The 23,246-nt window shown below is 47.3% G+C and overlaps 2 protein-coding genes across 2 annotated transcripts in view; both read left to right on the forward strand.

The window, feature by feature from the left end:
• Nucleotides 1–128: 128 nt before the first annotated feature.
• Nucleotides 129–8,396, forward strand: LOC142259001 (gastrula zinc finger protein XlCGF66.1-like). Its single transcript, XM_075331540.1, has 5 exons — nucleotides 129–268; nucleotides 398–577; nucleotides 659–782; nucleotides 866–963; nucleotides 8,370–8,396. The coding sequence occupies exons 1-5, from the start codon at nucleotides 191–193 to the stop codon at nucleotides 8,394–8,396; spliced, it is 507 nt and encodes a 168-aa protein (XP_075187655.1). The 5' UTR covers nucleotides 129–190.
• LOC142259002 (uncharacterized) overlaps nucleotides 8,195–23,246 on the forward strand; it is a 24,273-nt gene continuing 9,221 nt past the window's right edge. Inside the window, 4 exon segments of the mRNA XM_075331541.1 lie at nucleotides 8,195–9,533; nucleotides 16,695–16,772; nucleotides 22,799–22,893; nucleotides 23,035–23,202. Of these exon segments, the coding sequence (XP_075187656.1) occupies nucleotides 8,669–9,533; nucleotides 16,695–16,772; nucleotides 22,799–22,893; nucleotides 23,035–23,202 (1,206 nt within the window). The 5' untranslated portion in view covers nucleotides 8,195–8,668.

Consider the following 23,246-nt stretch of genomic DNA (forward strand, 5'->3'; position numbering starts at 1 on the left):
CACATAGTATAATGTTCCCCCAGAATGTTCTCATTATGTTTCCCCTTATTATCTCCAGTAATTGTATTATTACAGTGGATTCTTTCTGATGTTACATCGTCATCTTCTCCCCATTCAGGTCCCTACAATATCGGATCCTCTCAGTGGAGATCTTATATATAAGAGAATTCTCCTGATTGCACCGTGAAGGATGGATATGGACAGGGACAAGATGGCTGAGAGGATATTACACCTCACCCTAGAGATCCTCTTCCGGCTTACTGGAGAGGTGAGAGATTCTGATGACGTCACATTACATCATTCTTATCTATGGGAATAACAGATGGACAGAACTGGAGAGGTGAGGACTCTGGAAATGTCTGGAGTGAGATTTATTACTGTGTCTCTCCATAACCAGGATTACACAGTAGTGAAGAAGACCTCTACTGAGCCCTGTCAGGACCCTGTGTCTGAGGGATGGAGAAGACCCCTGAGCCCAATCACGGGGCCTCCACCTCACCCCCCGATACATGAGGACATCAATGACCAGAAGATCCTAGAACTCACCTACAAGATGATTGAGCTGCTGACTGGAGAGGTGACACTGCTGGGAATGCTGGGACATTATACAGTAACGCTATGAAGGGATCGGGGGTGACGGTATCATTGTATGTGTCAGGTTCCTATAAGGTGTCAGGACGTCACCGTCTATTTCTCCATGGAGGAGTGGGAGTATTTAGAAGTACACAAAGATCTGTACAAGGACGTCATGATGGAGGTTCCCCGGTCCCTCACATCACCAGGTAATAGACAGGACTAAATACAAACGGCCTATAATTATCTGTATGTAAGGAATGAATTCAGTCCCTGTATGTGTCTCCTCCAGGTCTATCCAGTAAGAGGACAACACCAGAGAGATGTCCCCGTCCTCTTCTCCCACAGGACTGTAAACAAGAAGACCCCGATGTTCCTCAGGATCATCAGGTAGATGGAGAGAAGGTGCCATGAAATCTCCCTATGATGTGTAGACGGCTGTGAAGGTCTTGTGCTCAGTCTTGTTTTATCCTCCAGTATTATATGTGTTACTAGATGGTGGCCCGATTCTAACGCATCGGGTATTCTAGAATTTATTGTGTAGTTAATATATGATTTTTGTTATATATATAGATGTTGTGTGTAGTTGCCAAGTGTTTATGTAGGGCGCTGTAAATGTTCTGGGTGTTGCCTGGGTGTGGGGGGGTGTGAGAGCGGTGTTTGTGTGTTGCGTTGTTTGTGGAGCGCTGTGTGTCTGCAGCGTTGTGAAAGTGGTGCTGTGTGTGTTGGGCGGTTTGTGTGTGGGTGTTTGTGGGGTGTATGTGTGTGTTTTGGGGTGAGGTATGTTTTGTGCATTGTGTATGTGTTGCGCAGTGTGTGTGTATATTTGTCTTTGTGTGTCGCGGTGTTTATGTGTGCGTGGTGTTTTATGTGTTGGATGTTGTGTATGTGCGGCGTTGTCTGTGTGTGTGGGTGTGGTGTGTTGTGCGGTGCGTGTGTGGCGGTGTGTGTGTGTGTTTTGGGGTAGGTGTGCACCCCCATCGTGCTCCATCCCCCATGCTGCGCACCCCCCATCGTGCTCCATCCCCCATGCTATGCACCCCTCAGAGAGGAGTATAATAGGAGGAGTATAATAGGAGGAGTATAATAGGAGTAGTCCTGGGGGGAGAGGAGGATAATAGGAGGAGTAGTCCTGGAGGTGAGGGGAGAGGAGTATAATACAGGAGGAGTAGTCCTGGAGGTGAGGGGAGAGGAGTATAATACAGGAGGAGTAGTCCTGGAGGTGAGGAGTATAATAGGAGGAGTAGTTCTGGGGGTAGAGGAGTATGATAGGAGGAGTAGTCCTGGGGGGAGAGGAGTATAATAGGAGGAGTAGTCCTGGAGGTGAGGGGAGAGGAGTATAATAGGAGGAGTAGTCCTGGGTGAGAGGAGTATAATAGGAGGAGGAGTCCTGGAGGTGAGGGGAGAGGAGTATAATAGGAGTAGTAGTCCTGGGTGAGAGGAGTATAATAGGAGGAGGAGTCCTGGAGGTGAGGGGAGAGGAGTATAATAGGAGTAGTCCTGGAGGTGAGGGGAGAGGAGTATAATAGGAGGAGTAGTCCAGGGGAGAGAGGAGTATAATAGGAGGAGTAGTCCTGGGGGGAGAGGAGTATAATAGGAGGAGTAGACCTGGGGGGAGAGGAGTATAATAGGAGGAGGAGTTCTGGGAGAGAGGATTATAATAGGTGGAGTAGTCCTGGGGGGAGGTGTATAGGTGCCCAATGTATGTGGGGGGCTGAGCCGAGCGGCCAATGTGTGCGGGGGGCTGAGCCGAGTGGCCAATGTATTCGGGGGGGGCTCCATGTGGCATCCTCTCCCCTGCAGCGTCCATGTGGCCTCCTCTCCCCTGCAGCATCCATGTGGCCTCCTCTCCCCTGCAGCGTCCATGTGGCCTCCTCTCCCCTGCAGCGTCCATGTGGCCTCCTCTCCCCTGCAGCATCCATGTGGCCTCCTCTCCCCTGCAGCGTCCATGTGGCCTCCTCTCCCCTGCAGCGTCAATGTGGCCTCCTCTCCCCTGCAGCGTCCATGTGGCCTCCTCCTAGCCTGCAGGGTCCATGTGGCCTCCTCCTGGCCTGCAGGGTCCATGTGGCCTCTTCCTGTCCTGCAGGGTCCATGTGGCCTCTTCCTGGCCTGCAGGGTCCATGTGGCCTCCTCTCCCCTGCAGCGTCCATGTGGCCTCCTCTCCCCTGCAGCGTCCATGTGGCCTCCTCCTAGCCTGCAGGCTCCATGTGGCCTCCTCCTGGCCTGCAGGGTCCATGTGGCCTCTTCCTGTCCTGCAGGGTCCATGTGGCCTCTTCCTGTCCTGCAGGGTCCATGTGGCCTCTTCCTGGCCTGCAGGGTCCATGTGGCCTCCTTCTGGCCTGCAGGGTCCATGTGGCCTCCTCCTGGCCTGCAGGGTCCATGTGGCCTCTTCCTGTCCTGCAGGGTCCATGTGGCCTCTTCCTGGCCTGCAGGGTCCATGTGGCCTCCTTCTGGCCTGCAGGGTCCATGTGGCCTCCTCCTGGCCTGCAGGGTCCATGTGGCCTCCTCCTGGCCTGCAGGGTCCATGTGGCCTCCTCCTGGCCTGCAGGGTCCATGTGGCCTCCTCCTGGCCTGCAGGGTCCATGTGGCCTCCTCCTGGCCTGCAGGGTCCATGTGGCCTCCTCCTGGCCTGCAGGGTCCATGTGGCCTCCTCCTGGCCTGCAGGGTCCATGTGGCCTCCTCCTGGCCTGCAGGGTCCATGTGGCCTCCTCCTGGCCTGCAGGGTCCATGTGGCCTCCTCCTGGCCTGCAGGGTCCATGTGGCCTCCTCCTGGCCTGCAGGGTCCATGTGGCCTCCTCCTGGCCTGCAGGGTCCATGGGGCCTCCTCCTGGCCTGCAGGGTCCATGGGGCCTCCTCCTGCCCTGCATAGTCGCATCTTCGGCTCACAGAGCGCTTACCCGCTCCAAGTGCCGGCAGCCTCTTCTCCGTCTTCCTCCGCGGCACTCTGCACACTGACAGGCGGCAATATTTTGAGGTAATCTCACCATGCTCCCGTGACCTCTGCAGTGTCATCACGCCGCCAGATGCCGGGTCAGAGAGAAAACTGGCTCCACTGAACCTGGAAGTGTGGCTTGCACGGAGGTACGGGGATTCATTTGTATCGGCATCTTAAAGACGCCGATACAAATGAATACAGGGAACTGGATCGCCGACGCTGATTGTTGCCGGTTCGGCGCACCGGTTGTTATTTTAACAACCGGTTTGCCCGAACCAGACAGAACCAGCTGAATCCCACCCCTGGGCTGAGGCGAGCGGCCAATGTATGTGGGGGGCGGGGCTGAGGCAAGCGGCCAATGTGTGCTGAGGGCGGGGCTGAGGCAAGCGGCCAATGTGAGCGGGGGGCAGGGCTTAGCCGAGCGGCCAATGTGTGTGGGGAGCTGAGGCGAGCGGCCAATGCGCCGGTTGTCACTGTAATGATGTCATTTTGGAGCAAGACAGACAGAATAAAGGCTACTTTACACACTGCGATATCAGTCCCGATATCGCTAGTGTGGGTACCCGCCCCCATCTGTTGCGCGACACGGGCATATCGCTGCCCGTGCCGCACAACATCGCCCAGAGCCGTCACACATACTTACCTGTCCGGCGACGTCGCTGTGACGGGCGAACCGCCTCCTTTCTAAGGGGGCGGTCCATGCGGCGTCACAGCGACGTCACTGAAGCGTCACTGAACCGCCGCCCAATCGCAGCGGAGGGGCGGAGATGAGCGGGACGTAACATCCCGCCCACCTCCTTCCTTCCTCATAGCGGCCGGGAGGCAGGTAGGGAGAGCTTCCTCGCTCCTGCGGCATCACACGCAGCGATGTGTGCTGCCGCAGGAACGAGGAACAACCTCGTTACTGCTGAAGTAACGATAATTGGGAATGGACCCCCGTGTCGCCGATTAGCGATTTTTCACTGTTTTGCAACGATGCAAAATCGCTAATCGATGTCACACGCAACGGCATCGCTAATGCGGCCGGATGTGCGTCACGAATTCCGTGACCCCAACGACTCCGCATTAGCGATGTCGTAGCGTGTAAAGCCCGCTTTAGGCAATTATATATATAGATACTTGTGTAATGAGAGCGGTGGAGGTGGCAGGATTAGAGCTGATCATAGATGGGACTTCTCCATCTGTCTGTGACTTTTTTACAATATTTGTTTCAGGGTGAAGATCTGCCCCATATTAATACTACAGAGACATATGTGAGGGGTGATGAGCGGAGTAAAGAGGAGATTCCTACAGATAACCGCCCAGGTGAGTAGTGACCACTAAATGCAGAGAAGTCACAGATTCTTCTCAGTCACCGGCTGTGGCTGCTTTTTCAGGGTTGTAGTCCGGCCATATCAAATGGTCACCATTCTGCTGCTAGACCACCACATGTTCCTCCACCCAAAACTGCCCCCATTATTTTGAGCATTGGACGACCTTCTGTTGGAGTGAGACTTGTATCAGCCAGATCTTACAGGTAGAATCCACCCTATCCCCTGAAATTAGTGTACCGCCCCGCGCTCGGCTGCAGCCGAGCCGCTCGGATCCGGGCTCGTTGGTGGGTGGCTCAAGCGCCTCCGGACCCGGGGGTCACTTCGCTCTGAAAGTGTGCTGGCGCTACTTAGGGGGGAGGTAGGTAGGTGCACGGCCGGAGCCGTGTTTAAGTTCGTGACGCCACCCACGGGTTGTGGTGAAGGTGGACACCACCACTGCAGTTACGGGGCACCCGGGGGAGATGGTTATGCAGCAAGATGTTAACCCCTCCGTGGACAGGGATGATGGCCCCGGGACCCGTTGGGGGAGAGTAGCTGGGCGGTGCAGGGCGGTGCGCAGCCGGATGGCACTGTTGTACTCACTGTTATTGACACACACAAGTCTCTGATGAACAAAGTTGATGGTGGTCGGTGCCCGCAGCCAGCTGCGTCTGGTCCCCCATCCGGTTTGGTGGTCTTTGCCTTTCTCCTGCACCATGTAGTGTATGTGTAGACTGCCTGTGCTTCAGCAACGGGAGTCCGCTCCCCGGCTTTGTATATGTCAGAGGAGCCCGTTTGCCCGCAGACGCTGGCCCGTGGGATCTCTCTGCCTGTGCGGTGGCTTTCTATCCCCCTCGGTGGGCTGTTGTCTTCAGTCGGGACTTGGGTGGGAAAGGACCTAAGGTGCAGACCGCAATCAGTTGATTAACTCGGTCCAGTGGCTTCTGGACCTCGTTTCAGGGTCTGAGTAACCCCCTTTGTGCTCCGGTTTCCGAGTCGGTTCCCCGGGTCGATACCGGCGGGCCACTACCCTGTCCCGGCCCACCATGGTTCCACCGAGCCGTCTTCCCGGCTCCTGCAGGCTAGGCCACCATCTGCCTCCTAGCCAAAGGTGCCCGGGCTCCAACCCCGGCACCTGTCAGACTTCTTCACTCCTCACTCCACTCACAACTGAACTCAACTTGAACTCACTCTATTTTCCTGCCTCAGGCCCTCGGTGGGCGTGGTCAACCGCCTGGCTCCGCCTCCCTGGTTTGTCCATAAAGCTCTGCGGGAGGTGACTAGGGTTTATGGTTTGGCTGGTATTACCTTATTGGGGGACAGGTGTAATGCGGGGGTCTACCTGTGACTACCTGGCTAGTCCAGGGCGTCACATTAGAAAATCATGGCAAGAAAAATCTAATCTGTATGGTGGACCCCTAAGAGAAAGTGGAGGGTAATGATGCTGGTGACGTCCTAGATTGTTAGTTTGGTGCCGTATTCTCCAGGTGAATATAGATTGATTGCTCTCAGTGGGAGAAACAAAATAATAATCTTGTAGTTGATGAAGAGACCTCAGTAGTCTGGAAAGCTTGCTTTGTAACAGCATTTATATTAATTTTGTTCTCCATTAATAAGTATCATAACTACAAGATTCTTATTGTTTCTCCCACTGAGAGCAATGACTCCATCTTCCTAGAATCTCAGCATCTTATTGATGGATCTTCCTTCTCTCCCTTCTGATGAATGTGGTGATAGGGGCGTTTTTATCGAAAGTTGGGCACAGGGTAACTGTAACATATGTAGGGGGTTAGGATTATCCCACAGTGGGTACATAGAGGCCGGGCAGCCCACCCACATGATTTCCAACATTTAACCTCTTCACGCCATCTTCACATATTTTTCCTTTTTCCCTCCTTTTCTTCCAAGAAGCATAACTTTTTTATTTTTCAGTCAACATAGGCATATCATGGATTATATTTTTTGCGGGATGAGTTGTACTTTTAAATGGTACTATTCATTTTATCATATAATGTACTGAAAAATGGGAAAAAAATCCCAAGTTCAGTGAAATTGCAAAAAAGTGCAATTACACTTTGTTTTTTATTTACCATGTTCACTATGTGTTCCCATGTTCAGCCTCTGATGGTGAGGATAGGCTTGTGCTGGGAGGTAGCTGCCAGATGATATGCCAGGGAGTCTTTGTACTGTGATAGCTGACCGCAGGGATCGGTGATTGGAGACTGAGAGTCACTGATGTGGTTGGGTGCAGACAGGACGGCTGGTGTAAGCAAGTGTAGCGGATATGGCAGGCGCAGCTGGTATAGATAGATACAGCATGTACAGTGGATACTAGAAAACAGACACGTGTTAACATACACAGCATAAGACTCAGCAAGTGGCATGGTAACTGACAACTAGCAACGCGTCTCTAAGGATTGACCACGTTGCCCAGGCACCTCCCATAGGGGGAGGATTACTTAAATACCTATTGCCTCTCAGCCATAGGTTGTGAGGAACTTACGGATTAGGTGCACGCAGGCCCTTTAAGAATATATGAGCATGAACTAAACTCACTCCAGGGAGACCTGCACCAAGGAAAGGGTGCTGGACAGTGCGAAGATGCTGGTTACAGCGTTACAAGCTATTTTATAAATTATATCTTTAATATATAAAGCCTAGTGTATGTTTGTGTGTATGTCCGCTAAAGGAATCCGCACCGTTGCATTTACAATCACAAAATTTTGCACAGCCACCTAATTTGATTCAGGGAACGTCATAGACTATATTTTGAGAGGAAAATTTAACACCACGCTTTACAGTTATTGGCCAAACAAACCCTTCTTACATTAAAGTCAATGGAGCTCAGAGCTGCAGGTCATTAATAGGAGCTGTGATTGGTTGCTATAGGCAACAAAGGACATTCTTAGTATAAGAGTTTGTGTGAGATAATGATTAGTATAAGCAGCTTATGTGTGAGGTAATATGATATTGGCAGAGACACGCACAGACACATACACAGAGACACACAAACACAGAGACAGACAGAGACACACAGAAACTGAGACACAGACACATAGAGACTGATACAGAGACACAGAGACTGATACAGAGACACAGAGAGAGAGAGAGAGACAGAGACACACAGAGCCAGAGACAAAAACAGACAGAGACACAAAGACTCACACACAGAGACAGACAGACAGAGAGACAGAGATACAGAGACACACAGAGATACAGAGACAGACCGAGACACCCACAGACACCGAGACACACCCACAGACACCGAGACACACCCACAGACACCGAGACACACCCACAGACACACACACACAGAGACACACCCAGAGACTGATAGAGACACACGCCCAGAGACAGAGAGACACACTCAGACACACACACATAGAAACAGACATACAGAGACACACACAGACATAGAGAAAGACACACGCAGACACAGAGAAACTTTCCTGGGCAACCGCGGGTACTACAGCTAGTTTATATATATTATTGAAAATAATTTTTATTCTTGGCAGAGGACTGTACCAGGAGATTTGAGGCACAACTGACATCTTCGATTTTTAAAACAGATAACCTTGATATCACACAAAATTTAACTGAAGTGAATGCCTCTGTTCCAGATATACCATCATCTCTTCAAAGCAAAGATCTATCATCTGATTCTCTTAAACAAGTCCTACCTTCTGATTCATCACAGACTATTAAGAAAAATAAATGTCACAAAAGCAGCATTAAAAATCGAAGTGCTCTTGCAGCAAAGAAGCCATTTTCAACTTCAGAATATCAAAAAATTAATAAAAAAATTCACCCAGGGCAGAAAAGATTTTCTTCAGAATCTGTTAGTTACGAGAAAGGCCACACAGGGGAGATGCCAATTTCATGTTCAGAATGTGAGAAATGCTTTAACAAAAAATCACATCTTGTTGAACATCAGAGAACTCACACGGGGGAGAAGCCTTTCACATGTTCAGAATGTGAGAAATGCTTTAGCAAAAAATCATATCTTGTTTTACATCAGAGAACTCACACGGGGGAGAAGCCATATTCATGTTCAGAATGTGGAAAATGCTTTAACCAAAAATCAAGTCTTGTTACACATCAGAGAACTCACAAAGAGGAGAAGCCTTTTTCATGTTCAGAATGTGGGAGATGTTTTAACCAAAAATCACATCTTGTTACACACCAGACAATTCACACAGGGGAGAAGCCTTTTTCATGTTCAGAATGTGGGAAATGTTTTTCCAATCAATCATGTGTTGTTAGACATCAGAGAACTCACACAGGAGAGAAGCCTTTTTCATGTTCAGAATGTGGGAGATGTTTTAACCAAAAAAAAACTCTTGTTACACACCAGAGAACTCACACAGGGGAGAAGCCTTTTTCATGTTCAGAATGTGGGAAATGTTTTGCAGCTCAATCATATCTTGTTAAACATCAGAGAACTCACACAGGGGAGAAACCTTTTTCATGTTCAGAATGTGACAGATGTTTTAACCGAAAATCACATCATGTTACACATCAGAGAACTCACACAGGGGAGAAGCCTTTTTCATGTTCAGAATGTGGGAAATGTTTTACAGATCAATCATGTCTTGTTAGACATCAGATAATTCACACAGGGGAGAAACCTTTTTCATGTTCAGAATGTGAGAGATGTTTTAACCGAAAATCAAATCTTGCAAAACACCAAAGAATTCACACAGGGGAAAAACCCTTGACATGTTCAGAATGAGGGAAATATTAGACACACAAATGGATTATTTTTAAACATCACAAATCTTACAATGGTAAAAATAATTATCTGACCTAGAAGGTGAGAAATGTTATACTTAAAAATTATAATTTGTTGACCACTGATAAAATATTCACATGGGATACTAGAAGCCTTTTGGAAGTAGACATTAAACCATCTAATGCAATTTTTGACCTCCCTACCATCTTCTCTCTTTTGTATTGGTTGAGGAGGTGGGGTGAAGGGGATCTCTCTTTTATTTTATTTGATATTTCTATTAGATCCTTAGAAACCCTTACCCCTTATTTAAGCCTTGCTGATTGGGAAGAGTGTGGCATTTCTAAATCGGTGGCTATTTATAGAGATTCTTAGTTAAAGTCCTTTTTGTAGATGGTTGAGAAATTTCGATTACATAGAAACTGTCTTTATTAATAGCTCCAAGTGAGACATCTCCTTAGTGCTAGATCTGACTTTGAGTACAATTCACCTCCTCTCTCTCTACATAGACTTTATCAAAAAGGGAAATATAATATTAAAGGGGTCTCAATTTTATATAGTTTTCTAAACTCCTCGTTGGAAGATGTGAAGTTGTCATACATAATAAAATGGGAACAAAAGTTATCTTTTACATTCTTCCCTCAACAATGGTGGGCCGCCTCGGAATGGACTTATAGGATATCAGCTTGTATAATTCACCTAGAACAAATGAAATACATTTATAGTGGTATCTGTTTCCAGGCAAATTGGCTCACATGTTCCCTGATTATTTCCCTTTCTGTTGGACAGCCTGTCTTCAGAAAGGCACGGTGGGGCATGAATGGTTGTCCTGTCCTAAAGCTATGATATTTTGGGAGCAGGTGTTTGATCTAATTTCATCTGTAACTAGTCTTCGTGTAATTATGGATGATGCACTGGCAATCCTGAATATAGGACTCGATAACTTCCCTGAAAATGTGAAACCTGTTATTGCTGATATACTTACCTTGGCCAGACGATGTCAGGCTATAAAGTGGAAACTCCCTTCAGTTCCCTCGGTTGAGGAGCTTGTCAGGAAAATTAATACTCATTATGAATTTGCCCTTGTCCATAATATAGAGAGGAGAAAACAAATTCAGAAAAATTGGGGTATTTCCTTCATGGGCTATTTATCCTATGGGGCTTTGATCTCTATATATGTTTTTGTTATTGATTCCTACATATAGAATAGACCGGATTTGTGTTCTTCCCCATCCTCCTTTTTTTTTACTTCTTTTTCTTTATTTTGCTTAGTGGTGGTTGTTAATATTATCGTAGTGTTACGCCGATTGTGATTTGTATTGATTGTTGTTATGTGAAAAATTGAAATAAAATACAGTTAGGTCCAGAAATATTTGGACAGTGACACAAGTTTTGTTATTTTAGCTGTTTACAAAAACATGTTCAGAAATACAATTATATATATAATATGGGCTAAAAGTGCACACTCCCAGCTGCAATATGAGAGTTTTCACATCCAAATCGGAGAAAGGGTTTAGGAATCATAGCTCTGTAATGCATAGCCTCCTCTTTTTCAAGGGACCAAAAGTAATTGGACAAGGGACTCTAAGGGCTGCAATTAACTCTGAAGGCGTCTCCCTCGTTAACCTGTAATCAATGAAGTAGTTAAAAGGTCTGGGGTTGATTACAGGTGTGTGGTTTTGCATTTGGAAGCTGTTGCTGTGACCAGACAACATGCGGTCTAAGGAACTCTCAATTGAGGTGAAGCAGAACATCCTGAGGCTGAAAAAAAAGAAAAAATCCATCAGAGAGATAGCAGACATGCTTGGAGTAGCAAAATCAACAGTCGGGTACATTCTGAGAAAAAAGGAATTGACTGGTGAGCTTGGGAACTCAAAAAGGCCTGGGCGTCCACGGATGACAACAGTGGTGGATGATCGCCGCATACTTTCTTTGGTGAAGAAGAACCCGTTCACAACATCAACTGAAGTCCAGAACACTCTCAGTGAAATAGGTGTATCTGTCTCTAAGTCAACAGTAAAGAGAAGACTCCATGAAAGTAAATACAAAGGGTTCACATCTAGATGCAAACCATTCATCAATTCCAAAAATAGACAGGCCAGAGTTAAATTTGCTGAAAAACACCTCATGAAGCCAGCTCAGTTCTGGAAAAGTATTCTATGGACAGATGAGACAAAGATCAACCTGTACCAGAATGATGGGAAGAAAAAAGTTTGGAGAATAAAGGGAACGGCACATGATCCAAGGCACACCACATCCTCTGTAAAACATGGTGGAGGCAACGTGATGGCATGGGCATGCATGGCTTTCAATGGCACTGGGTCACTTGTGTTTATTGATGACATAACAGCAGACAAGAGTAGCCGGATGAATTCTGAAGTGTACCGGGATATACTTTCAGCCCAGATTCAGCCAAATGCCGCAAAGTTGATCGGACGGCGCTTCATAGTACAGATGGACAATGACCCCAAGCATACAGCCAAAGCTACCCAGGAGTTCATGAGTGCAAAAAAGTGGAACATTCTGCAATGGCCAAGTCAATCACCAGATCTTAACCCAATTGAGCATGCATTTCACTTGCTCAAATCCAGACTTAAGACGGAAAGACCCACAAACAAGCAAGACCTGAAGGCTGCGGCTGTAAAGGTCTGGCAAAGCATTAAGAAGGAGGAAACCCAGCGTTTGGTGATGTCCATGGGTTCCAGACTTAAGGCAGTGATTGCCTCCAAAGGATTCGCAACAAAATATTGAAAATAAAAATATTTTGTTTGGGTTTGGTTTATTTGTCCAATTACTTTTGACCTCCTAAAATGTGGAGTGTTTGTAAAGAAATGTGTGCAATTCCTACAATTTCTATCAGATATTTTTGTTCAAACCTTCAAATTAAACGTTACAATCTGCACTTGAATTCTGTTGTAGAGGTTTCATTTCAAATCCAATGTGGTGGCATGCAGAGCCCAACTCGCGAAAATTGTGTCACTGTCCAAATATTTCTGGACCTAACTGTATATATTGTAAAAACAATTTACATGTGGAGAAAATATAAATTTGAAAAAATTGAACAAGAAAACAAAAAAGAGACCGTGACAGTAAAGGCAAGTAAGTAAAGAAGAAAGGAAAGCAAGTTAGACGTTACATTAGAATTATAATATATACAGTTACTAATAGACGTCTATTTTCTAAAAATCAAATAAAAAGCAATATTCCATGTGCAGCTAACTTTTCCCATTGTTAGATATTTATATATTCATTATATTGACAAGAGTATTGCAATGTCCCCCCAAAAATACCCAACATTCCTCCTCCCTCTTCTTCCTAACTCCCAATCTCAGCGATCTGCCATTCATTACAGTTACTTTCAGAGCACAATCTCCATGTCTGATCAATGTCTGTAACTTCTCTATACTACAATAATAACCATGCTCATATTACACATTACTATTTCCATCTACGACCCATTCCTTCTTTGTGGGAACATCTGCTGTGATTGAGTGTCTAAAATAATCCATGATTATCTATACAGAGACGTCATGTACAGAAATATTAGGGCTACAGCAACATCACATATGTTATACAGAAGAATAGTGCTGCCTCTATAGCTCTTTATACAATGACTTCTAGATCAGACAAGTGTTGAGGGCGGGGGCCGCTGCCGCTTCTCTCTCTCGGGGGCCTGTTCGTATCCAGGTTTCTGCTACAGCTCGAGTGGTGACCGGACCCGGAAGGGGGTATTTACAGGGGAGTTGTTGTGTCTGTGACGCCACCCGTGGGTTGCGGTGAGGGATGGTGGCACCGCCGCTTCCTGGTGATGGGGCGCCCGGGGCTGTTAGAGCGGGGAAGCAAGGTGGCATCCCCTTCTCGGGGAGGTGGTCTGTGTTTGCATTGACAATATTTAATTATATATACAGTACAGACCAAAAGTTTGGACACACCTCCTCATTCAAAGAGTTTTCTTTATTTTCATGACTTTAAAAATTGTAGATTCACATTGAAGGCATCAAAACTGTGAATTAAAACATGTGGAATGAAATACTTAACAAAGTGTGAAACAACTGAAAATATGTCTTATATTCTAGGTTCTTCAAAGTAGCCACCTTTTGCTTTCATTACTACTTTGCACACTCTTGGTATTCTCTTGATGGGCTTCAAGAGGTAGTCACCGGAAATGGTTTTCCAACAGTCTTGAAGGAGTTCCCAGAGATGCTTAGCACTTGTTGGCCCTTTTGCCTTCACTCTGCGGTCCAGCTCACCCCAAACTATCTTGATTGGGTTCAGGTCTGGTGACTGTGGAGACCAGGTCATCTGGCGTAGCACCCCATCACTCTCCTTCTTAGTCAAATAGCCCTTGCACAGCCTGGAGGTGTGTTTGGGGTCATTGTCCTGTTGAAAACTAAATTATGGTCCAACTAAACGCAAACCGGATGGAATAGCATGCCGCTGCAAGATGCTGTGGCAGCTATGCTGGTTCAGTATGCTTTCAATTTTGAATAAATCCCCAACAGTGTCAGCAGCAAAGCAACCCCACACCATCACACCTCCTCCTCCATGCTGCAAGGTGGGAACCAGGCATGTAGAGTCCATCTGTTCACCTTTTCTACAAAGTCACGGTGGTTGGATCCAAAGATCTCAAATTTGGACTCATCAGACCAAAGCACAGATTTCCACTGGTCTAATATCCATTCCTTGTGTTCTTTAGCCCAAACAAGTCTCTTCTGCTTGTTGCCTGTCCTTAGCAGTGGATTCCTAGCAGCGATTTTACCATGAAGGCCTGCTGCACAAAGTCTCCTCTTTTTTTTTTTTTAAATTCTTTATTTTCCACACTTTTTAAATTTTTTAAAGGGAACCAGCATCATAACTAAGTACATTTGTTAGGACCATATCGGCCTTTTTGCAAATACATTCCATATGCCTTGGGTATAAAGCAAAATTTACATATTCATATATTATCAGGCAGTATTCCCGCAAATACCCTCACTTAGGCGTCCAAGACTTCGGGTTCCACTGAACTGTTTCATAAATAAGTAAATATTAAACAAATAACCATAAGTAATCAGCAAGAGTGCTTAGTAAGAGGAAGGGAAAGAGAGCAGAGGAAGAAGGAGCAAGCTAGTTTGAAAGAATAGAGAGGAATGAATACCAGGGAAAAAGGGGGGGGTGGAGGGGAGTGGGGGAGGTGAAGGGGGTGGGGGGGAAGGAATGGGGTGGGGAGGGAGGTAGGGGGTGCGGCTATGTGTTGCCTTCTGCGGTTCCCTCAGCGCCCATTGCGCCCCCCACTAGAACATCATAGTCCTCGGAATGCTGGAAATCCAGCCATTCCCGCCACGTAGCCCAGAATTTCTCATATGAATCGTGCAATGATGAGGTTAAATCCTCCATGAGCATGAGGTCATTGACCTTATTGATCCATTGAACTAATGTGGGAGATGACGTACTCCTCCATTTTTCTGGTATGCATACTCTCGCTGCCGTAATGAGGAATTTCCTCAGGGAATTCTTATATGTTTTTTCACGAATCCCGCAGTGATGCAACAGGGCCTCCGCCGGCCCCAATTCCTCATCCTTGTCAGTAACCTGTCAGATAGTGTCGGACACTCCCTTCCAGAAGGGCTGGATCATTTCACACCCCCAGAACACATGTGGAATGTTGCCCTCTGCCTTACCACACCTCCAACATATAGGGTCTATTGACGGAAACATGACATGTAGCTTGGAGGGAACTCTGTACCATCTAGATAAAAGTTTGTAGCTAGCCTCCTGGAACCTGGAACTAATGGAAGACGTGTGGGCCAATCTGAAGATTCTTTCCCATTGTGCTGGTGTCAACTGAATTCCCAAATCCCTTTCCCACTGTGTAGCGAAGGGGGGTAGTTGTTGATCTGAAGGTGAAGATAAAAGCGAATATACCGCCGACAGTGAGTGATGTATTATGCCTGATCCCATACATAATTGTTCAAACTGTGTCTTAGGTCGCTGAAAGTAGGACCTGGTGGGAAGACTACTGAAAAAGTGCGCCAATTGTAGGCATCTCCACTGGCCAAGCGGGGTAGGATCTTGTCTAACTGCCAAACTAGCTGCCGAAGGCCAGGATCCCCAGTCTCCAAACTCCTCCACTCGATCCATCCCGCCTCTAATCCACATCCGGAAGATCGGATCCACCCTACCAGGTTCAAAGGCAGGATGGCTCAAGATAGGCATTAGGCTGGAGTTCCTGGGAATCATTTCTAACTGTACTCTCCCGATGTTGCAATATGTCACGGTTGGGCCGATGGTTGGATGTGTTTTCAATCCTGCAGGGACCTCCGAGAGCACCTACGGCAATTTATTAAGGGGTATTGGGGGGAAGGACTGCTCAATTTGTATCCACTTCTTCTGAGACCCATTCCGGCACCAATCAATCTTTCTAGTAAGATGTCCCGCCAAATGATATCTTCTCAAGTCTGGCAGCCCAATCCCCCCCCACCTTTGGTCCTGTGCAAGATGGCTCTTTTTATACGTGCCGATTTACCTGCCCAGACGAACGAGGACTGAATTGATTCTAGGGATTTGAAAAATCCCGAAGGTATTTTAATTGGGAGCGCCTGTAACAAATACAGGATTCTGGTCATTAGCATATGCCGCTATTTTATGCGTGTCTTGAAGCACTCCTATACCTGCAATATCTGGGTTGGCTCGTACGTGTCTGAGGAAGGGCTCAAGCGTCAGGATGAAGATTAAGGGTGATAGTGGGCAACCTTGACGGGTGCCATTAGATATTTTAAATGGGTCCGACAGGATCCCATTCACTCGGACCCTAGCCGAGGGTACCGAGTACAGAGACATAATCCGACCCATCATTTCGTGTCCCAACCCCAGACACCCGAGCGTGGCTTCCATGAAAGTCCATCCCACTCTATCGAACGCCTTCTCGGCGTCTGTTGACAGCAGCATGGATGGATGGTATGCCCCCAGTTTTGGCTTTATGTATTATGTATTAAATTAATGGCCTTAACTGTATTATCCCGTGCCTCACGACCCACCATAAAGCCCGTCTGGTCTGGATGAATTATTCGTGAAAGTAGAGGTGCCAGCCTATTTGCTAGAATTTTAGCAAATAGCTTTGTGTCCACATTTAACAAGGAGATCGGGCGGTAGCTCGCACATTGTGTTGGATCTTTCCCTGATTTAGGTATGACTGTAATGTGCGCTCTCAACGAGTCTGCATTAGAGTTCGGGGTTCCTGACGCCCTGGAGTTGAATGCTGACAGTAGGTGCGGGGATAATATTTCTTTAAGTTTTTTATAATATACAAGGGGGAAACCATCTGGCCCAGGTGCCTTTCCTGTTTTGGACGACCCAATTGCATCAACTAGTTCTTGAATTAAAATTTGAGTTTCCAGTGCTGCTATCTCAGAGTCCTCCAACCTTGGCATTTTTGCTTCTCTGATATATTCTAAGATTTTCCTTTTTAGGGATGATTTTGGTGTTTGGGGATTATTTGTTTCTAAGTTATATAATGATTCATAAAATTTTTGGAACGTCTCAGCAATTTCTGTCGAAGAGTGAAGTATGGAGCCCCGAGAATGTGCAGGAGATATTTTTGGTATAAAAGTTGTCGCCTGCTGCTGCCTGAGTGCTCTTGCTAACATCTTACTACACTTGTTCCCGTGTTCGTAAAAATGTCTACGGCATCTATTAAGAACCCCTTTTGCCTTACTATTCAGTAATTTCCGTAATTCGTCCCGAACTTTGAATAGGGTACCCCCCAACTCCGCTGAGGGCATCTGCTTATGCCGTGTCTCCAAGTCTCTGAGTTGTGTTAGTAACCTGGTAACCTCCATTTCCCTTTCCCTCTTTCGTCTTGCCCCTGCTGTATGAAAACCCCTCTGATGACACACTTATGAGCCTCCCAGACCGTTGTTGGAGTAGTGTCTCCAGTCCCGTTTACTGTAAAATATTCTGTCAGGGAATTCTGTACTATTTGCAGGCTTCCGGGGTCCTCCAACAGAGAAGTGTTCATTTTCCACTGCCACTGCTGTGGGATCGGAGACTGCAATACCATGGACACCGTACAGAGTGCGTGGTCAGAGAAAGTTATGCTATCTATCTGAGCTTGTGCGATCCTCTCAAGATCTTTATGTTGTACAAAAAAGTAGTCCAGTCTAGAATATACTCCATGTGCATTTGAGTAGAATGAGTAATCCTTGTCAGACGGGTGCAGTAGCCTCCATGTGTCCACAAGCTGCTGCTCATGTAATATGCACCGCAGCTTGCGGAGAGCTGACCTGGGATGTACTGAAGCCCCTGATGAGGTGTCCTGAGCCGGGTTCACAGCGATATTAAGATCCCCCTCTAAGATGAGTGTCCCCTCCGAAAAGTCTTCTATCCTTTCCAAAAAGCCCGACAGGGCATCAATTTGCCCTACATTAGGGAGGTATATGGATACCAGCGTATAGATATGTGTGGCGATCCTGCCCTTCACCATCAATAGTCTACATGTGTCATCACTGCGAGAGTCCATGAACTCCCAAGGGATTGAGCGCGAGATGAGGACGCTAGTTCCTTGGGATTTCGAGTCAGGTGAGAAGCTATGGTATGCCTCCGGGAACCAACGTGAAGTCAATTTGAACAATTTGCCTTTGCTCAAATGCGTTTCTTGCAGAAAAGCAATTTGGACCCCAGCTTTTTTTAATGTGTTTGACAGGATAGACCTCTTACCCGGACTATGTAAGCCTTTTACATTTAACGTCCCACATTTCACCTCCGAGACCCCTGAATTATGCATGTTGAGCCCAAGACCGTTATTAACCCCCTACCAAGGAGAACGGGGTAAAGGAAAAAAGGTTAGGGACTAGGTGGATAAAAGAGGTTAAGAGTGCCAAGAAAAAGAGAGACGGCACAGTCTTTTAGAGCGAAAATCGGGTAGGTAGAAAAGAGCAGTAGAAAAGGATGAAATCAGCTGAGGAAGTGAGTTAGAAAAGGGATACAGAAAGTATTCGACAAGAAGGGAAAGTAAACAAACCAGCTGGCCTAAAAGAACGACCAGTAAATAACACACTATAAAACTTTACAGTCTCACGAAATTTGGAGACCTGGTGACCTTCAATCAGGAGAACCACCCTTGGGGTGCGTGGAAAACCAAGGGTGACAGCTGAGCAAGCTATAGGCATTAATGACATTATCCTACTAGGCTAAAAACTCACATCTCACCCCCCGATCTGAGACCGAACGGTGAGAGGCACAATTCTTAAACTTGTATGTCAAACTATCAACACAGTAACACAGTATTAAGGGACCCTGTGACTACCCAGAAAGGAAGAAGAGGAGAAGAGAGAGAGAGGGAAAAAAAAGGGGGGGGGGAAGAGGGGAAACAGACCCCCCCTGTCAGTGAGGAGAAAGACATAGATATAACCCACATCAGTGACCCATCATAATAGTGTCCTTCTCAAGTCCAATAATCCTACAGGGACTGCCAGATCTTCCTCCTCGACCCGCACCTCCCACCTCTGAATAAGGAACCACCTCCGATCTCGCGTCATCAGTCTGGCTCCTCCCGGGAGAACTCTCCCATTGGCCTGGAATCCTTGGAGCTCCTCTGGGGTCTTGCAAATCCGCGCCTATTTCCTCTTTGTCTTTGGGGTAATCCATCGGATCTGTCCAGATGTAGCCAGTTAGGGATTGCTACTGCAGGGGTTTCAAGGAACTGGAAAAGACCCTCCACCTCCTCCGGGCATTTCAGCAGGTATTGGACCCCATTATGCCAGACTATAAGGTGAAATGGGTGTCCCCATCTGTATGACGCACCTTTTTCCTTGATTTTTTGCAGTAAAGGCATAAGTTGGCGTCTCATGTAGAGGGTTCTAGAAGAAACATCAGGAAAAAGCTTAACTTCAGACCCTTCATATGTGACAGTCCCGTGGGTCCATGCATTTCGCAGCATGGCTTCTTTATCAGTATAATAGTGCAGTCTGCATAGGACATCTCTCGGCTGAGCATTATCCCCAGGGCCCTGGCGATATACTCTGTGGACTCTGTCAATCACAAAAGTGGTGTCATCAGCAGCTCCCATCACCTTGTTAAAGATTGAGGTTACAGTTTTAAGAAGAGCTGTAGCAGCGATCTTTTCTGAAATGCCTTTCAGGCGTATATTATTTCTCCTTCCCCTATTCTCTTGATCGTTTAACAGGATGGCGACATTTTGCAGATGTGTTCTGGAGTTGGATAGATCTTGCTCCAGTGTGTTAACTCTTTCAAATAGTGTAAGTACATCCTTCTCCACTGCTATAGTGCGTGTATCAAGAGCCTCTATATCCCCTCTCACAATGGACAGAGCCCTCTCATGTGCCGCCTCCATTTTGGTGACTAAATTGTCCAGGTCATTTTTAGTGAGGAGTGCAGACAGCAATTGCAAAATACGGTCTGTGTCCACAATAGCACCCGCAGGGTTAACTCCATGTGCACTCTGGCTTCCAATTTGTTTCCCCTGGCTGTTAGGGGGATGGTGACCATGAATCCCTGCAAGCCCCTGCTCCACCAAGGACACTCTGTTTTTATTGCCTCCAGGGTTAAGCCCATCCATGTCAGGACCACCGCTCTCTTCACTAACCTGACACCTCATGGTCTGCTGTGTGGATGGGACACTGCCACTGCCATCTTCCGGTGTACTCTGCTTCTCAGATCCTGTTCCTGTACACTCCTGCACTGCCAGCGTCTGAGATATTATCAGGGACCTGCTCTGGAGCAGTAGCACTCTGTTTCTGGCTCCCACGTGTCGCCTCTGCTTGTTTTTCAGCACCTCTGCTGTCCTTTGCAGCTGCAGCAGGTGCCTGCCTCATGACAACCGTCGCCATTACAGGAGGAGGCCTAGAGACTGGGGATAGTTTACCTCCCTGAAACAGGCGATCCACCGCCGCTCTGCTACTTCTCAGGGCCGGGGGTCCGCTCTGTGGTCCTGTGCTCCTCTTCCCTGGCATATTTGGGTGTGCCAGGTGAGTTTAAAGCTATGTTTTGTCGCCTCAGCCTACAGAGCTTTCAGTATGTACTTATGCCTGCCACCAGGGCCGGCTCCAGGTTTTTGTGGGCCCCGGGCGGAAGAGTCCCAGTGGGCCCCATCCACACACAGACACCGATACGAACATATACATATTTAAAGACAAACTCACAAAAATACATATAAACAGACAAATATATACAGTCATATACACTTACAGACACACACACACACACACACACAAGTCTGCTGCATACAGACAGACACACACAACTCTGCTACATACAAACACATACAGCTCTGCTACATACAGACAAACACACACACAAACTCTGCTACATACAGACAAACACATACAACTCTGCTACATACAGACAAACACATACAACTCTGCTACATACAGACAAACACATACAAGTCTGCTACATACAGACAAACACATACAAGTCTGCTACATACAGACAAACACATACAACTCTGCTACATACAGACAAACACATACAACTCTGCTACATACAGACAAACACATACAACTCTGCTACATACAGACAAACACATACAACTCTGCTACATACAGACAAACACACACAACTCTGCTACATACAGACAAACACATACAACTCTGCTACATACAGACAAACACATACAACTCTGCTACATACAAACACATACAACTCTGCTACATACAGACAAACACATACAACTCTGCTACATACAGACAAACACATACAACTCTGCTACATACAGACAAACACACACAACTCTGCTACATACAGACAAACACACACAACTCTGCTACATACAGACAAACACATACAACTCTGCTACATACAAACACATACAACTCTGCTACATACAGACAAACACATACAACTCTGCTACATACAGACAAACACATACAACTCTGCTACATACAGACAAACACACACAACTCTGCTACATACAGACAAACACACACAACTCTGCTACATACAGACAAACACATACAACTCTGCTACATACAGACAAACACATACAACTCTGCTACATACAGACAAACACATACAACTCTGCTACATACAAACACATACAACTCTGCTACATACAGACAAACACACACAACTCTGCTACATGCAGACAAACACACACAACTCTGCTACATACATACAAACACATACAACTCTGCTACATGCAGACAAACACACACAACTCTGCTACATACATACAAACACATACAACTCTGCTACATGCAGACAAACACACACAACTCTGCTACATACAGACAAACACATACAACTCTGCTACATGCAGACAAACACACACAACTCTGCTACATACATACAAACACATACAACTCTGCTACATGCAAACACACACAACTCTGCTACATACAGACAAACACATACAACTCTGCTACATTCAGACAAACACATACAACTCTGCTACATTCAGACAAATGCACACAACTCTGCTGCTCTGTGGGGCCCACACCCGCGGCTTGGCGGGGACAGCACCAGCGGCACTGGCAGCACCCGCGGCTCGGCAGGGCCCACACCCGCGGCTCGGCGGGGCCCGCACCAGCGGCTCGGCGGGGCCAGCACCAGCGGCTCGGCGGGGCCAGCACCAGCGGCTCGGCGGGGCCAGCACCAGCGGCTCGGCGGGGCCAGCACCAGCGGCTCGGCGGGGCCCACACCCGCGGAATCGGCGGGTGGGGGCATTGGCAGGGGCCAGGGCATACATCCAGGGGGTAGAAGCAGCTCACCGGGGCCTATAATGGGGAGGCGGGGAGGGCACTTACCCGATTAGGTCACGGTGGAGAGGGGGCCCACACAGCGCCGGACAGAAGCTCGCCTCCTTCATCTGTGGGACTGAGAAGGCGGTAGCTCCGCCCACAGATGAAATTCAAACGAGGATGTCTGCGCGCCTTAAAGTGACGGCGCCGCAGATTGCTGCCGAGGACTGCGGTCCCCGGAACTCGGCCGGGGACCGCAGAACTGTAAAGGCGAGTGGGCCCCGGCCAAGGGACAGGAGAACTGACGAGGCCGAGTGGGCCCCCCCGGCTCTCCAGGGCCCCGGCATTTGCCCGGGTTTGCCGGGTGCTGACGCCGGCCCTGCCTGCCACCATGCTCAAGCCACGCCCCAGGTGCAATACTTTTATGGGTCGGTTTTGCTACTTCATTCATGTTGACATTTTTTTTTTTTTCTTACCCAAATGATATGTTTCCTCTATTATCATCTCCATTAATTTTACATATCGGCTCATCTCCTTATCATTTTGGTCCTCATAATATCGGATTCTTTCAGTGGTTTTATTCTGTTTTCAGAAAATATCCTGTCCAGGATGGATATGGACAGGGACAAGATGGCGGCGAGGATATTACACCTTACCCTAGAGATCCTTTTCCGGCTTACTGGAGAGGTGAGAGATTCTAATGACGTCACATTACATCATTCTTATCTATGGGAATAACAGATGGACAGAACTGGAGAGGTGAGGACTCTGGAAATATCTGGAGTGAGATTTATTACTGTGTCTCTCCATAACCAGGATTACACAGTAGTGAAGAAGACCTCTAGTGAGCGCTGTCAGGCCCCTGTGTCTGAGGGATGGGGAAGACCCCTGAGCCCAATCACGGGGCCTCCACCTCACCCCCCGATACATGAGGTCATCAATGACCAGAAGATCCTAGAACTCACCTACAAGATGATTGAGCTGCTGACTGGAGAGGTGACACTGCTGGGAATGCTGGGACATTATACAGTAACGCTATG

This window comes from Anomaloglossus baeobatrachus (assembly GCF_048569485.1).
Source record: "Anomaloglossus baeobatrachus isolate aAnoBae1 chromosome 5 unlocalized genomic scaffold, aAnoBae1.hap1 SUPER_5_unloc_21, whole genome shotgun sequence".
NCBI classification, from domain to species: Eukaryota; Metazoa; Chordata; class Amphibia; order Anura; family Aromobatidae; genus Anomaloglossus; species Anomaloglossus baeobatrachus.